General features: G+C 41.3%; 2 protein-coding genes across 2 annotated transcripts in view; one reads left to right on the top strand and one right to left on the bottom strand.

Moving 5' to 3' along the window:
* The window catches only part of LOC306742560 (protein NLRC3-like), a gene marked incomplete at both ends in the record, with an annotated part of 315,498 nt that overhangs the window by 18,139 nt on the left and 281,075 nt on the right, over positions 1-16,284 (top strand).
* LOC306742415 (arf-GAP with coiled-coil, ANK repeat and PH domain-containing protein 2) lies at positions 485-14,682 on the bottom strand. The gene is made up of 22 exons (XM_079224795.1): positions 14,591-14,682; positions 14,435-14,492; positions 13,514-13,633; positions 13,077-13,130; positions 12,542-12,600; positions 12,281-12,464; positions 12,116-12,160; positions 11,912-12,007; positions 11,179-11,253; positions 10,974-11,077; positions 10,768-10,819; positions 7,476-7,576; positions 7,256-7,367; positions 6,836-7,041; positions 6,635-6,704; positions 6,376-6,470; positions 5,869-5,942; positions 4,800-4,954; positions 3,478-3,587; positions 3,241-3,351; positions 2,643-2,704; positions 485-1,743 (listed from the first exon to the last, which is right to left on the bottom strand). The coding sequence occupies exons 1-22, from the start codon at positions 14,641-14,643 to the stop codon at positions 1,589-1,591; spliced, it is 2,151 nt and encodes a 716-aa protein (XP_079080921.1). The 5' UTR covers positions 14,644-14,682; the 3' UTR covers positions 485-1,588.

Here is a 16,284-nt window from a genome sequence, read left to right as displayed (position 1 = left end):
ACCCTAAGACCTTTCTACCCTCTGAGCAACCGTAAGACCTTTCTACCCTCTGAAGAACCGTAAGACCTTTCTACCCTCTGAAGAACCGTAAGACCTTTCTACCCTCTGAAGAACCGTAAGACCTTTCTACCCTCTGAAGAACCGTAAGACCTTTCTACCCTCTGAGGAACCGTAAGACCTTTCTACCCTCTGAAGAACCGTAAGACCTTTCTACCCTCTGAAGAACCGTAAGACCTTTCTACCCTCTGAGGAACCGTAAGACCTTTCTACCCTCTGAGGAACCGTAAGACCTTTCTACCCTCTGAGGAACCGTAAGACCTTTCTACCCTCTGAGGAACCGTAAGACCTTTCTACCCTCTGAGGAACCCTAAGACCTTTCTACAACTCTAGCACCCTTTAGGATACACGCGGGTTAATTCTGTTTCTTAAAGTGTCCGAGCCGCCTAAAGTTCAGGGACAACAACAACAAAAGTCGTCAGCATGTATGAAGAGCTTTTATTCAGCAGCATATATATATATATCTATATATATATATATATCACATGACAACAGTCTGGAGGGAACGTGAAGTCCTCCCTGAAGCTCCTCCTCCATTTAAAAGCAGGTTCTCAGCAGGTTTGAGGACTTTAAACAGAATGAAGTAAATAACAGACGTTTTGTAACAGCTGAGAGGAGTTCTGCTCAGGTTCTGCTCAGGTTCTGCTGCTGGTCCACTTCAGGCCTCAGTTAGGAACTCTAAACAGGTTTTAGACTCTCCATAACTCATCCATAACATGTGTAAAATCCTTGAGGAACATATAAAAGCAGCTCTCCAGCAGCATGAAATCCCTTCTGGTCTCAAACTAAACTCCTCAGACTTTCATGAAATCAAACCTCATTCTTTATGCATTTACATTATTGTAATTATATTTCTTTATAGAGGTTTTATTAGAGAAACAGTTATTCAATACAAACACACTGAATGGCTGTTAGAGACCTGTAACTACTTCCTGTTAGAGACCTGTAACTACTTCCTGTTAGAGATCTGTAACTACTTCCTGTTAGAGATCTGTAACTACTTCCTGTTAGAGATCTGTAACTACTTCCTGTTAGAGATCTGTAACTACTTCCTGTTAGAGACCTGTAACTACTTCCTGTTAGAGATCTGTAACTACTTCCTGTTAGAGATCTGTAACTACTTCATGTTAGAGACCTGTAACTACTTCCTGTTAGAGATCTGTAACTACTTCCTGTTTGTCTGAGAAGTTGAGTTATTCATCTCTCACTTTATTAAACTGTAAACAGTTATGAGGTTCTGGAAGTTATTGAACGTTAAATTAAAAGGAAGGGGCGCTAGCTAGCGAGCCAGAAGGGGGCATTAGCGAGCTGTAACACAGCTGGTGAAAACATGAATTATTAGGATTATTAATAAAATCCACCTTAAGGCTGCACACGTGACTATTTAGTCAATAACTGTAGTAACTGTACATCAACGTGTACTTTCACTGTGGAAGTGGAGAGAGTACTACGCAGTACTTCATCTCGTATGTTCTCACACGTCAGTCAGCTGTTCTAAAAAGGTCAAAGTCTTCAGAGGGTCGTTTACTCTTCACCCTTTCTCTTCCTCTTCCTCTTCCTCCCCCTCCTCCTCCTCCTCCTCTTCATCGGCTCCGCGGCTGAACTGCCGTCTGCTGAGCCTCTCCGGGTCGTGTGACGCCATGTCGCTGAAGTCACGGAAGATGTCCTGAAAGGTCTGGTCGTCTCCTGAGGAAACAAACCGACAGTTAGAAGACCAAATATACGAAAACTCACGGTCAGAGAGGAGTTGTTGCTTATTGAGAACTTTATATATTACAAAAGTACAAAGTACACGGACATTAAACGTCTTAATAAATACATGGAGAAATGCTGTACTTCATGTAAATGTGTAGTTACGTTAACAGGTTACGCTGCTCATCACGACTCAATGATTCTTGGTGTTTTGCTAAAAGCCTTTTCTGCTGAAAACAGATCTTAGCTCAACATTGAGCATTAATTGAGAGCCGTATCAAATCTACAACCCTGTTTATAAAGATGTGTAGAGGAAAGCTGCTCACTGCTCCACTAATACTGATGCAACCTGATGCTCACACATCTCACTCATTCTGTCTCACAGGTTGAACCTCATTGTTATTATCTTGAAAATATATTCAGTGTAAAACAGGTTATTTGAGCCATAATAGGTACTTTATTTACCAAATATTATTTATTTTTTGCACAGATAGAACTTTATTTGCAATGTTCTAGCAAAGTGATTGCACATGTTATTAGTTTTTGTCTGATGGAGCGATCTGGTTTACTGGGAAGGGATTTACATTTTCTTTATTCTATTATTTGAAAAAGCACGGATGGAGGATTTTGTTGGTGGGGCGGTGGGGCGCGAACATGTTTCTTCCTCCAAAGTGGGACAAGTTTGAGAACCACTGCTTTAACGTGAGATGCATTTTTTATGTTATTGGAGGGAAAAAAGTAGATTGTATTAATGCGTTGTCAGATAAAAACCTCCTACTTCCTGTTTAGAATGTTTTAGACTGGTTTAAGACTTTTGAGGCCTTTAAGAGGTTCTAAGGACCTGCAGGACCCGAGAGAGAGAGAGAGAGAGAGAGAGAGAGAGAGTCACTCACCCATCGCTCCAAAGACTCCGTCTGAGTCCCTCATCTCTTCATTCATCCTGGCCATGCGCAGCCTGGAACATACAAACCACAAACCATGTTTAAAATCACTTTTATACCATATTGTGATCATAACTATGAACATCCAGCATGATATGAGCCAGATTCCACTAAAATGGCTCCTTGAGCGGTCCCCAAGTTTCTCAACCTGTATGGTTCAGGGCCTTAACAACAACCCACAAGCTAATAACACACCTTTATGGAAAGATAAAGACCTAAAGAATCGGAAAATCACAATAAAATCAAGCGTTGGCATGTTAGGAAGGAGTTTCAGTCAAAAAACTGTTTTGTCGTTCGGTTCAAAAATTGTAGAACTACTTATTTTATGCCAAAACATTGTCTGAGTCAGGCACGCTGGGTATTGAAATGTTCAGCAGCTTCTGCATGTGCCGTATGGCGCGGTCGACAGGAACGAAAACACAGCAGCTGACCAGCGTCAGCATCCGATGTGAGACCTCTGTCTTCACTCGCGTCTCTGGGGAAAGTCGACGGGTAAGAGACAAAGCTTTTCCTTTGTGCTAAGCTAGGCTAACCGCCTCCTGTCACTCACAGTGTGACGATGTCGGCGTGGGCCGTTTCCACGGCGATGGCCAACGGGTCCTGGCCTCTTTCGTCCGCAGCGTACTGATTGGCTCCCCTCTTCAGCAGCAGACACACCTGTCTGCACACAGGGAAGGGGCGGGGCTTATTGACCACAGGGTCTGTGTGTGTGTGTGTGTGTGTGTGTGTGTGTGTGTGTGTGTGTGTGTGCTGTGTGTATATGTGGTTCCCAGTGTTCCCAGTGTACCCAGTGTGTCCAGCAGTAGCAGCAGCATGCAGGGCTCCTCTTCCTCTCAGGTCTCGGTGGTTGACTTTGGCTCCGTTCAGCAGCAGGAACTCGCAGGCCGACAGCGACCCCTACAGGCCAGAGAGAGCACAAGCACTCAGAGCCAGAGCAGCAACAACAGCAGCAACAACAGCAGCAACAACAGCAGCAACAGTTTTCCCGAAAAACGGCGAGAAATTGTCCCATTCACTTGAATGGGGTTTCGGCGTGAAGAAAGCAACATAAACACTCATCTTTGTTCCCACAGTGACTCGCCATACTTTATCGTAGAGGAATGATTTAAAGTTTAAACGTTGACAAAAGTCTGGACTTTATTTGCCCAATTGCGCATTTTTTGATAGCTAGCACAGTTTTCATGTAATTATTGTTCAAGTTTAGGAACATTTTGGGACCATTTCAGAGTTTTAATGGGTGTGTGTGGCGCAGAATGTTCAGAGCTAGAGGAGAGCCAACAGACAGAGAGAGAGACAGAAACGTATTTGCCTTTACTCCCACAATTCTCACTCTTCATACACCATTGCTGGATAGAAACGTATGAAATATTGTGCTTGTGGTTCAACAAACTTTAACTTTTTTGTCAGCAGCCTGAAAGCGACATGAAGTCCAGCTGCTGCTCCATTGACCCCATGTTCAACCACAGTGTTCTCACTTTATGAACTGAACTCAGCTCTCATTCTACACACACACACATTAAGAGTCTTATCTCTCTCGTGATTCCTTTTTTTTGGCGTTTGGAGTCATGGTTGTTGTAAAAAGCAAGAGTTAGACCGGTTCACTAGTTGAAATTCACAGTCCAGTCTGCCTCTCATGGCGCTCTGTCACCATGACAACCAGTGACACACACAGCAGGAGGAGCAAACTGACAGCTGGTCAGCTGACATCCTCAGTCTGAAGACGCTCACGTCACGTTTTAACTCGACAAACACAACAAGCATATCAACGCTTCGGCTGAGTCTCCACTCCCAATCACCATGGTAACCAGTGACCTGTGTCTATGAAGCAATAGCTGCTTTCAAGTCCATCACGAATACAGAAATGACTCCTCTGTAACCTCAATAACACATCTCACTACTGGTAATGTCGGCGTATATTTATATCAGTGGTGGGCACTGAATGTGCAGGTAGAATATATATATATATATATATATATATATATATATATATATATATATATATATATATATATATATATATAGCGACGTCTTACGGCAATAGTCGCCACACCAATTTCTTGTGAAATGTTCTAGTTATATTATTATATTACTATATCTCCTCCTCCTCACCCCGACAGCAGCTCCTATCAGCGCTGTGCGTCCCTCCTCTTCCTCGATGCTCCCGTTGACCTCTGCCCCCTGGGCCAACGCCGTCGCCATGGCCACCAGGTCCCCGGCCGCCGCCGCCCGGTAGAGCCGCCGCCCGACAACGACCTTCAGACCTCCTGGAGGAGGAGAAGGTCGAAATCTGTCTTTTATCAGGGAACAACATAAACAGTCTGTTCAGTAGTAAGGGTCCCTGTGAGGGACAAGCCCCTCCTTCTTTTGTCATGTTCAGTAGTAAGGGTCCCTGTGAGGGACAAGCCACTCCTTCTTTTGTCATGTTCAGTAGTAAGGGTCCCTGTGAGGGACAAGCCCCTCCTTCTTTTGTCATGTTCAGTAGTAAGGGTCCCTGTGAGGGACAAGCCCCTCCTTCTTTTGTCATGTTCAGTAGTAAGGGTCCCTGTGAGGGACAAGCCACTCCTTCTTTTGTCATGTTCAGTAGTAAGGGTCCCTGTGAGGGACAAGCCCCTCCTTCTTTTGTCATGTTCAGTAGTAAGGGTCCCTGTGAGGGACAAGCCCCTCCTTCTTTTGTCATGTTCAGTAGTAAGGGTCCCTGTGAGGGACAAGCCCCTCCTTCTTTTGTCATGTTCAGGTTGTTGCTTACCATAAAGATGTATGTTAAAGACCAGCAAATGATTAACTTTATACAAAAGCAATCAGTACATGTGTGTGGCAGCATTAAGCCCCTCCCAATGCAAAAAAAACAAATGAGTTGATGCATGATCAAATAATTAACGCCGTTAATAGTTTGCTGCCCAGCCCTAATATATATATATATATATATATATATATATATATATATATATATATATACATACATACAAACACACTGTTCATATGTATGTATGTCTGTATGTCTCACAGTATCCTAAATACATAAATACTGATATATATATGGAAATAGGAACGTGAAGACATGAGGAACGTGAAGACATGAGGAACGTGAAGACATGAGGAACGTGAAGACATGAGGAACGTGAAGACATGAGGAACGTGAAGACATGAGGAACGTGAAGACATGAGGAACGTGACTCACGATCTCCGTCTGAGAAGTTCTGCACGAATCTCTTCTCCACATATTTCTGTTTGATCCATGCCTCCTTCTCGGCTCTGCAAGGAGAACAAACGTGATCTGATCAAACTGACTCCAGATCAGTTATTTAGAGACACAAACTGACCCCAGATCAGTTATTTAGAGACACAAACTGACCCCAGATCAATTATTTAGAGACACAAACTGACCCCAGATCAGTTATTTAGACACAAACTGACTGTAGATCAGTTATTTAGAGACACAAACTGACTCTAGATCAGTTATTTAGAGACACAAACTGACCCCAGATCAGTTATTTAGACACAAACTGACTGTAGATCAGTTATTTAGAGACACAAACTGACCCCAGATCAGTTATTTAGAGACACAAACTGACCCCAGATCAGTTATTTAGAGACACAAACTGACCCCAGATCAGTTATTCAGACACAAACTGACCCCAGATCAATTATTTAGAGACACAAACTGACCCCAGATCAGCGATCTTACCGCTCGCTGGCAGCTCGAGGTTTCACTCGTCCTTCATCTGAACATCTCGCCTCGTAGATCTGGTTCATCACATTATTACCCAGAATGCACAGCAGCTACAGGAGGGAGAGGAGGAGGAGGAGGAGAGGAAGAGGAGAGAGTGGTCACGTTAGTCTTTAGCCTCATAATCATACACACATATATATATATATATATATATATATACACACTAAATAGTAGATGGAGTGTGAGAGTGTGAGTGTGTGTGTGAGTGAGTTACCTTCAGCTGCTCAGCCTCCCAGGAGTCCAGAGTGAGAGATCTCACCTTGGACAGGTGAACACCGAGGCTCCTGAAACAGGAAGTCAGAGATTCTACACAAAGAGTACCAAGTAGTACAATATACTGCATCAAATATGTACTCTGTTTGGTATAAAGTATCAGATGTGTACTCGTGTGTACTGTGTACTATCTGTGTACTACCTGTGTATGCCGGAGCACTGGATGCACATGGTGACCCCCAGGTTGATGGAGGCCCAGCGAGGCTCCTCCTCCTCACAGTCACAGCACCGCTGGTTCCCGGGGCCCCTGAGGGCCACGCCCAGCGCCGGGGGCCTCTGGGGGGCGGGGCCCGGGGCGGGGCCCGGGGCGGGGTCGCCTCCACGCGGGGCAGGGGGGGGCTCTTTAGGCTGAACACAGGCAGGGGGTCACATGTACCTCGACTGAGTACTCAAGTACACATCTGAGGTACTTTCTACTTTATAACAATTTCTACTTTTCCTTTGCTGCTTTTATCCGACAGCTTTTGTTACTTTACAAGTTCAGGTATTTAAAGACGTGGAACGGTGACGGTATTAGTAAGTATATATATATAGTAAGTATTAGTACTTTAACGCCATGTACCTGTGAGGCCAGAGCGTCGTCTCTCTCTCGGTACGCGAGGTCAATGCTGCCCTGCAGCGCGCTGAGCCAGAGCTGCTGCAGCTGCTGGGAGTCACACTGCAGGACGCAACACCTGACACACACACACACACACACACTTTACTGAAGGAAACAACAGGTGTGTGTCCTTAAAGAGTTCCCTCTCCACACATAGGAAGTGAGCCAGAGTTCCTTCTCTTACTTCTGGACTGAGAGCAGCTCGAAGCAGGACCGGCGGTCCAGGTGCTCCAGAGGCTTCACGGCACACAGCCGGAGGTCCTCAAACAGAACCACAGAGTCCTCCTGCAGCGGCACACAGAACACCACATGTTAAAGTAAAGACTTGACATGTTAAAGTAAAGACTTGACATGTTAAAGTAAAGACTTGACATGAAACATTGTTAAAGTAAAGACTTGACATGTTAAAGTAAAGACTTGACATGAAACATTGTTAAAGTAAAGACTTGACATGAAACATTGTTAAAGAAAAGACTTGACATGAAACATTGTTAAAGTAAAGACTTGACATGTTAAAGTAAAGACTTGACATGAAACATTGTTAAAGTAAAGACTTGACATGAAACATTGTTAAAGAAAAGACTTGACATGAAACATTGTTAAAGAAAAGACTTGACATGAAACATTGTTAAAGTAAAGACTTGACATGAAACATTGTTAAAGAAAAGACTTGACATGAAACATTGTTAAAGAAAAGACTTGACATGAAACATTGTTAAAGTAAAGACTTGACATGAAACATTGTTAAAGTAAAGACTTGACATGAAACATTGTTAAAGAAAAGACTTGACATGAAACATTGTTAAAGTAAAGACTTGACATGAAACATTGTTAAAGTAAAGACTTGACATGAAACATTGTTAAAGAAAAGACTTGACATGAAACATTGTTAAAGTAAAGACTTGACATGAAACATTGTTAAAGTAAAGACTTTAAATGAGACATTGTTAAAGTAAAGACTTGACATGAAACATTGTTAAAGTAAAGACTTGACATGAAACATTGTTAAAGTAAAGACTTGACATGAAACATTGTTAAAGAAAAGACTTGACATGAAACATTGTTAAAGAAAAGACTTGACATGAAACATTGTTAAAGTAAAGACTTGACATGAAACATTGTTAAAGTAAAGACTTGACATGAAACATTGTTAAAGAAAAGACTTGACATGAAACATTGTTAAAGTAAAGACTTGACATGAAACATTGTTAAAGTAAAGACTTGACATGAAACATTGTTAAAGAAAAGACTTGACATGAAACATTGTTAAAGTAAAGACTTGACATGAAACATTGTTAAAGTAAAGACTTTAAATGAGACATTGTTAAAGTAAAGACTTGACATGAAACATTGTTAAAGTAAAGACTTGACATGAAACATTGTTAAAGTAAAGACTTGACATGAAACATTGTTAAAGTAAAGACTTGACATGAAACATTGTTAAAGTAAAGACTTTAAATGAGACATTGTTAAAGTAAAGACTTTAAATGAGACATTGTTAAAGTAAAGACTTGACATGAAACATTGTTAAAGAAAAGACTTGACATGAAACATTGTTAAAGTAAAGACTTGACATGAAACATTGTTAAAGAAAAGACTTGACATGAAACATTGTTAAAGAAAAGACTTGACATGAAACATTGTTAAAGTAAAGACTTGACATGAAACATTGTTAAAGTAAAGACTTGACATGAAACATTGTTAAAGAAAAGACTTGACATGAAACATTGTTAAAGTAAAGACTTGACATGAAACATTGTTAAAGTAAAGACTTTAAATGAGACATTGTTAAAGTAAAGACTTGACATGAAACATTGTTAAAGTAAAGACTTTAAATGAAACATTGTTAAAGTAAAGACTTTAAATGAGACATTGTTAAAGTAAAGACTTGACATGAAACATTGTTAAAGTAAAGACTTTAAATGAGACATTGTTAAAGTAAAGACTTTAAATGAAACATTGTTAAAGTAAAGACTTGACATGAAACATTGTTAAAGTAAAGACTTGACATGAAACATTGTTAAAGAAAAGACTTGACATGAAACATTGTTAAAGAAAAGACTTGACATGAAACATTGTTAAAGTAAAGACTTGACATGAAACATTGTTAAAGTAAAGACTTGACATGAAACATTGTTAAAGAAAAGACTTGACATGAAACATTGTTAAAGTAAAGACTTGACATGAAACATTGTTAAAGTAAAGACTTGACATGAAACATTGTTAAAGAAAAGACTTGACATGAAACATTGTTAAAGTAAAGACTTGACATGAAACATTGTTAAAGTAAAGACTTTAAATGAGACATTGTTAAAGTAAAGACTTTAAATGAGACATTGTTAAAGTAAAGACTTGACATGAAACATTGTTAAAGAAAAGACTTGACATGAAACATTGTTAAAGTAAAGACTTGACATGAAACATTGTTAAAGAAAAGACTTGACATGAAACATTGTTAAAGAAAAGACTTGACATGAAACATTGTTAAAGTAAAGACTTGACATGAAACATTGTTAAAGTAAAGACTTGACATGAAACATTGTTAAAGAAAAGACTTGACATGAAACATTGTTAAAGTAAAGACTTGACATGAAACATTGTTAAAGTAAAGACTTTAAATGAGACATTGTTAAAGTAAAGACTTGACATGAAACATTGTTAAAGTAAAGACTTTAAATGAAACATTGTTAAAGTAAAGACTTTAAATGAAACATTGTTAAAGTAAAGACTTTAAATGAGACATTGTTAAAGTAAAGACTTGACATGAAACATTGTTAAAGAAAAGACTTGACATGAAACATTGTTAAAGTAAAGACTTGACATGAAACATTGTTAAAGTGAAGACTTTAAATGAGACATTGTTAAAGTAAAGACTTGACATGAAACATTGTTAAAGTAAAGACTTGACATGAAACATTGTTAAAGTAAAGACTTTAAATGAGACATTGTTAAAGTAAAGACTTGACATGAAACATTGTTAAAGTAAAGACTTGACATGAAACATTGTTAAAGTGAAGACTTTAAATGAGACATTGTTAAAGTAAAGACTTGACATGAAACATTGTTAAAGTAAAGACTTGACATGAAACATTGTTAAAGTAAAGACTTGACATGAAACATTGTTAAAGAAAAGACTTGACATGAAACATTGTTAAAGTAAAGACTTTAAATGAGACATTGTTAAAGTAAAGACTTGACATGAAACATTGTTAAAGTGAAGACTTTCCGTCTCTGAAAACACAGAACTTTTTATAATTAAGAGGCGAGTCTGCAGCTGAAATGAATCGTCTGAAGATAAATCAAAGTTTTGAAGCAGTTTCTCCAGATTTGTGTGTTTTGTTATTTTTCAAATCTGTTTTTTTCAAACTTAATTTCACTCTGAGAATATTGGTGGTTATTTTGTGACATTTAACTGACAAGAAAGAAAGAAAGAAAGAAAGATGATGATAATATCAAAGAGTTTAACTCAGTTGTACCTTGTGAGACTTTCTGTAGATGAGCTGGTTGTCTCTGATGGAAAACCAGCCTCTGAAACAAGTGGAAACATGAGCGCTAAATCATACGAATGATATGATAAAGCCCTGAACACACACACACACTCACACTCACACACACACACACACACACACACACACACACACACACACAGAGCTTCCCTGTCCCAGTAGGAAGGCGTCTGTACCTCTTCCAGGTTTTGGATTTCCTCCTGCAGCGTTTGAAGAGGTAACCCTGGATGATGTCGTCGCTGCCGGGACACGGGCGGACCGTCGGCTCTCCAGAAGCATCCTGAACACACACACACACACACACACACACACACACACTTTTAAAACTATATCTGCGTCGGTTTCCCGGTAGCCGTTGGGTGAGGAATGAAGAGGTCTTACTCTCTGCTGGACCAGCAGGTGTGTGTTCTCCAGCTCTTTTCTTTTCGCTGCGCAGGCTGCTGACGACTGAGACAACTGCAACACAAGCGAGGGTCACTAAACACCTTAAAGGGACAGTGCGGATGTTTACAAGCGTGCTCGTATGAGCTGCTTCTACATACTAGTGTTTTACTGCACGGATAAGGTCGCACCAGACCATTGACAGAACCAGTGATTTAGCCTCACCAGGGTTCACACACATTCTCACCAATGGAGTCCATGACTTTTAACCACATTCCATGACTTTTAACCACATTTCCATGACAAAACATTTTGTGAAATCTCGGTGTAAACATGAAAAAGTGAGAAAATGTAGTATTTAAACTAACTTTTCCAAAACTTTGGGGATTTAATTTTTTTCAAGGACTAAAATAACCACTTTTAAATTCCATGACTGTTCCAGGTTTCCATGACCGTGAGAACCCTTCCTCTCAGAGCACAGAGCTGCTGCTCCTCCATCAGGTTGTGTGTTTGTGTTGTTGTGAGGCTTTGGTGTTTAAAACACCAAAGCCTCACAACAACACAAACTAACTGGTGTGGACCAGCGGCTCCTGAGCTCTGAGAGGTTAAATCACTGGTTTTATGAATGGAGTCTGGTGTGTAGAAGAGGCCAATAAGTGAAATGCACCACTCATACAACCACACTTCTCAACATCACTACTGTCCCTGTAAGAGCGGGGTCAGAGGTCAGGACCTGCGCTGCCATGGTCTTCATGGTGGGCTCCAGGTCCCGCAGGAGGTCGAACCCTTGGTGGAAGAAGGTGAACTGAGCGTGGACGAAGGAGAACACCTGACGGCCCACAGAAACACGACTGTGACACATGAAACTTGTAGTTATTCAACTCCATCAACAACAACATGGATCTGATCCCGGTGGGAAAGTTAAAGAACAACTCACCGAGTTCAAGACGTCGACTCTCTGCTGAGTCTTGAAAGTGTTGAGCTAAAAACAAATGAAGCAGAATGATTCAGAGAGTGTGTGTGTGTGTGTGTGTGTGTGTGTGTGTGTGTGTGTGTGTGTGTGTGTGTGTGTGTGTGTGTGTGTGTGTGTGTGTGTGTGTACCTGCAGACAGTAGTCCAGGCTGAAGTGTGTGTAGCACTTCCTGGTGGCCAGCAGCAGGTGACTCGCCCGCTCGGCGTCTGCCGCTCGGTGGCGAGACGCCTGAGCGCTCTTCAGCGCCGCCGCCTGCAGGTCCTCTGAGATCCGAACAAACTGCCTCCTGGTCTCCACCAGCTGGGGCAGGAACCTATGAGGACACGGCATCATCAGTCTGTGTGTGTGTGAATGTGTGTGTGTGTGTGTGTGCGCGTGTGTTGGACCTACTGTGCACAGAGGTTGGTTAGCTGGTGGCTGATGGCTCTCTGAGTCTGATCAAACAACATCTGAGGACAGAAGACAGACCGATGAGCAAAGTGCTCGAAACTATAGACCCTAACAGGCTCTGGGCCAGAGGTACAGACCCTAACAGGCTCTGGTCCAGAGGTACAGACCCTAACAGGCTCTGGTCCAGAGGTATAGACCCTAACAGGCTCTGGTCCAGAGGTACAGACCCTAACAGGCTCTGGGCCAGAGGTACAGACCCTAACAGGTTCTGGTTCAGAGGTACAGACCCTAACAGGCTCTGGTCCAGAGGTATAGACCCTAACAGGCTCTGGTCCAGAGGTACAGACCCTAACAGGCTCTACATGTTAAACTTTACAGGTAAACACCAGCCAGAGGGAACCGAACCAAAGACGTCAGGACCACGAACACACACTGTTCTTACATTCTACTGACTAAAACAATACACTGTGTGTGTGTGTGTGTGTGTGTGTGTGTGTGTGTGTGTGTGTGTGTGTGTGTGTGTGTGTGTACTCACAGTGTGGAAGCTCACCATCTCCTGAAGGCTCTGGTTGAACTGGTTCAGACAGTTCTGAGGGGAAGGAAACAGGAAGTCAGTGAGAAACCTTTCACAGTAAAAGCAGAGACCTCAGGAAGAGGCAGAGATAAATATTGTGATCACTTATCGGCTGTCCGTCTAATAACTATCATTCAATCTGGACCAGCATTAAATCAATCAATAAATATGCCTATGAAATAAATAAATGAGGCAGTAATTATATATTAATAATGATACATTATTTGAATTGTGTTAATATCAATATATCATTAATACGTTAAGGTTAGCTATAGTACAAATACTCCAATAAAAGTACTAATACCACACAGTAAAATACTCTTTTACAGAAAAAGTAATATGTTACTCTCCACCACTGACTTCTACAGGGTTAGCATTAGCATTCAATAGCTTCGTACTGTGATGACGCCGTCCTCCTTCTGGTACATGGAGAGCTCAGCCAGGCCGCTCAGGAACAGCTGATTGGCTGCGCTGTACGCTTGTCCCGCCTCCACCATCTTTCCACACAGCTTCATCACCTGATTGGTCAGAGACACAGATCACCGACCAATGAGATCTCTTCTCCGGTACTATGACATCATTAAAGAACGAGCAGACATGTCTGTTGATGTAGGAGCTGTTTCAGCCACAGGGGGCAGCAGACACCTGTACTTGTACTTTACAGTAGATGTAGTAGTATTATCACGAGTATTAGTTGTTGTAGTAGTAGTATCACCACTAGTATTAGTTGTGGTCGCAGTAGTATCACCACTAGTATTAGTTGTTGTAGTAGTAGTATCACCACTAGTATTAGTTGTGGTCGCAGTAGTATCACCACTAGTATTAGTTGTGGTCGCAGTAGTATCACCACTAGTATTAGTTGTTGTAGTAGTAGTATCACCACTAGTATTAGTTGTTGTAGTAGTAGTATCACCACTAGTATTAGTTGTTGTAGTAGTAGTATCACCACTAGTATTAGTTGTGGTCGCAGTAGTATCACCACTAGTATTAGTTGTGGTCGCAGTAGTATCACCACTAGTATTAGTTGTTGTAGTAGTAGTATCACCACTAGTATTAGTTGTTGTAGTAGTAGTATCACCACTAGTATTAGTTGTTGTAGTAGTAGTACAGTAGTGGTCAGAGCAGTGGTAGTAAAAGTAGTAGCGGAAAAAGTATCAATAAAAGTAGTAGTAACAGTGGTAGTATTAAAAACAGTAGTAGTAGTAGTAGTATTAACAACAGTAGTATAAGTAGCAGTAACAGCAGTAACAGTAGTACAATTATCAGTAATAGTAGTAACACAGTAATAGCAGTACCAGTAATAATAGAAGTATTTGTACCTTCTCCACTTGGGTCTCCAGCACAGAAACATCCGCCTCGAACAGCTCGAGCTTCAGTCTGCACAAAATAAATAGAACATCAGGACTTGTGGATGCTAAGGTGTGTGTGTGTGTGTGTGTGTGTGTGTGTGTGTGTGTTTCTGTGTGTGTACACACCTGAAGTCAGGTGAGTCTTTGACACACTCCTCAAAGTCCAGCAGCACGTCCATGTTGTCCCCGAGTCACAGAGCTGGTAAAGCTCATGAAACAGTCTTCTTACTGTTAGCGTTAGCTGTTGCTAGCCCGTTAGCTGTTGCTAGCCCGTTAGCTGCTGCTAGTCCGTTAGCTGTTGCTAGCCCGTTAGCTGCTGCTAGACCGTTAGCTGCTGTTAGCCCGTTAGCTGCGGTTAGCCCGTTAGCTGCTGCTAGCCCGTTAGCTGCTGCTAGCCCGTTAGCTGCTGCTAGCCCGTTAGCTGCGGTCAGCAGCTCCACTCACTCCTCATATTGAACTGAGGAAACACAGATAAACTTCTTCCACGAGACAAATCGATAGTTTCAGATGCGGCCGATTGATCGGGTATAGCGCACGCGCACATGCCTGTCACGCATGTTGGCTAAACGTGTCACTAAACGCGTGTTTTCAGTGTTTTCAGTGTAACAGCTGGAGCTGCATCCTGCAGGATGGAGAAGCTCATGAATATTAATGAGGTGAAGCTTCATAACGATGACTTTGCGGAAGTTCATTTCCGACAGTCAAAACAATACAAACGGATGAACAAAAAATAGATTTAGTATCACAAAATAATCAGAATATTTTCCAAAAATAATAATTTTGTATACAATATAAACATTTTCCTTTAATAATTTAGTCACAAAATAATTAGAATCTCTCAAAAATAATTATTTAGTATCACAAAATAAGCCCTTGAGGTATTTAACACCCTGTGCATTCTGTCTATGTCTTCCCAGTGTTTCCTGAATGTTTCTTCCCTACACCTGTTCTCGTTCCAGACTCCTCCCTCCTTGTGTGCCTTTCCACCTGTGTGACGGCAAAGCCCCGCCCACATTGTTTCCACCTGTGCATTTAGTCTGAGTATTTAGTCTGAGTCTTCCCCTGAGTATTTAATCTGAGTCTTCCCCTGTGTATTTAATCTGAGTCTTCTCCTGCGTATTTAATCTGAGTCTTCTCCTGCGTATTTAATCTGAGTCTTCCCCTGTGTATTTAATCTGAGTCTTCTCCTGTGTATTTAATCTGAGTCTTCCCCTGTGTATTTAATCTGAGTCTTCCCCTGTGTATTTAATCTGAGTCTTCCCCTGTGTATTTAGTCTGAGTATTTAGTCTGAGTCTTCCCCTGTGTATTTAATCTGAGTCTTCCCCTGTGTATTTAGTCTGTGTATTTAGTCTGAGTCTTCCCCTGTGTATTTAATCTGAGTATTTAGTCTGAGTCTTCTCCTGTGTATTTAATCTGAGTCTTCCCCTGTGTATTTAGTCTGTGTATTTAGTCTGAGTCTTCCCCTGTGTATTTAGTCTGAGTCTTCCCCTGTGTATTTAATCTGAGTATTTAGTCTGAGTCTTCCCCTGTGTATTTAATCTGAGTCTTCCCCTGTGTATGTAGTCTGTGTACTTAGTCTGAGTCTTCCCCTGTGTATTTAGTCTGAGTCTTCCCCTGTGTATTTAGTCTGAGTCTTCCCCTGTCTGTATGTCTGTAGTTGTAGTTTTCTAGTGTTTAGTCTTTATCTTTGTTTGTGACGTTGTTTAGTGAAAGACCTTTTTGATGTTGCCCTCCACCTCCTGTGTGTTTCCTCTCACACCAAATGTGACACATACAATAAATACATAACTGTATTATTGGGGAATTCAAAAAACACCCA

Source organism: Taurulus bubalis (assembly GCF_910589615.1).
Source record: "Taurulus bubalis genome assembly, chromosome: 10".
Classification (NCBI taxonomy): domain Eukaryota; kingdom Metazoa; phylum Chordata; class Actinopteri; order Perciformes; family Cottidae; genus Taurulus; species Taurulus bubalis.
The sequence above is the reverse complement of the archived record's forward strand: the minus strand, read 5'-3'. Positions and strand labels throughout refer to the sequence as shown.

Excerpts from the sequence above, each read along its gene's own strand:
- LOC306742415 (XM_079224795.1), bottom strand. The coding sequence starts at position 14,643 with ATGGACGTGCTGCTGGACTTTGAGGAGTGTGTCAAAGACTCACCTGAC. Across the intron at positions 14,493-14,590 it reads AAAGACTCACCTGACTTCAG|ACTGAAGCTCGAGCTGTTCG; the intron begins GTGTGTACACAC and ends TATTTTGTGCAG. Across the intron at positions 6,705-6,835 it reads CAGTGCTCCGGCATACACAG|GAGCCTCGGTGTTCACCTGT; the intron begins GTAGTACACAGA and ends TTCCTGTTTCAG.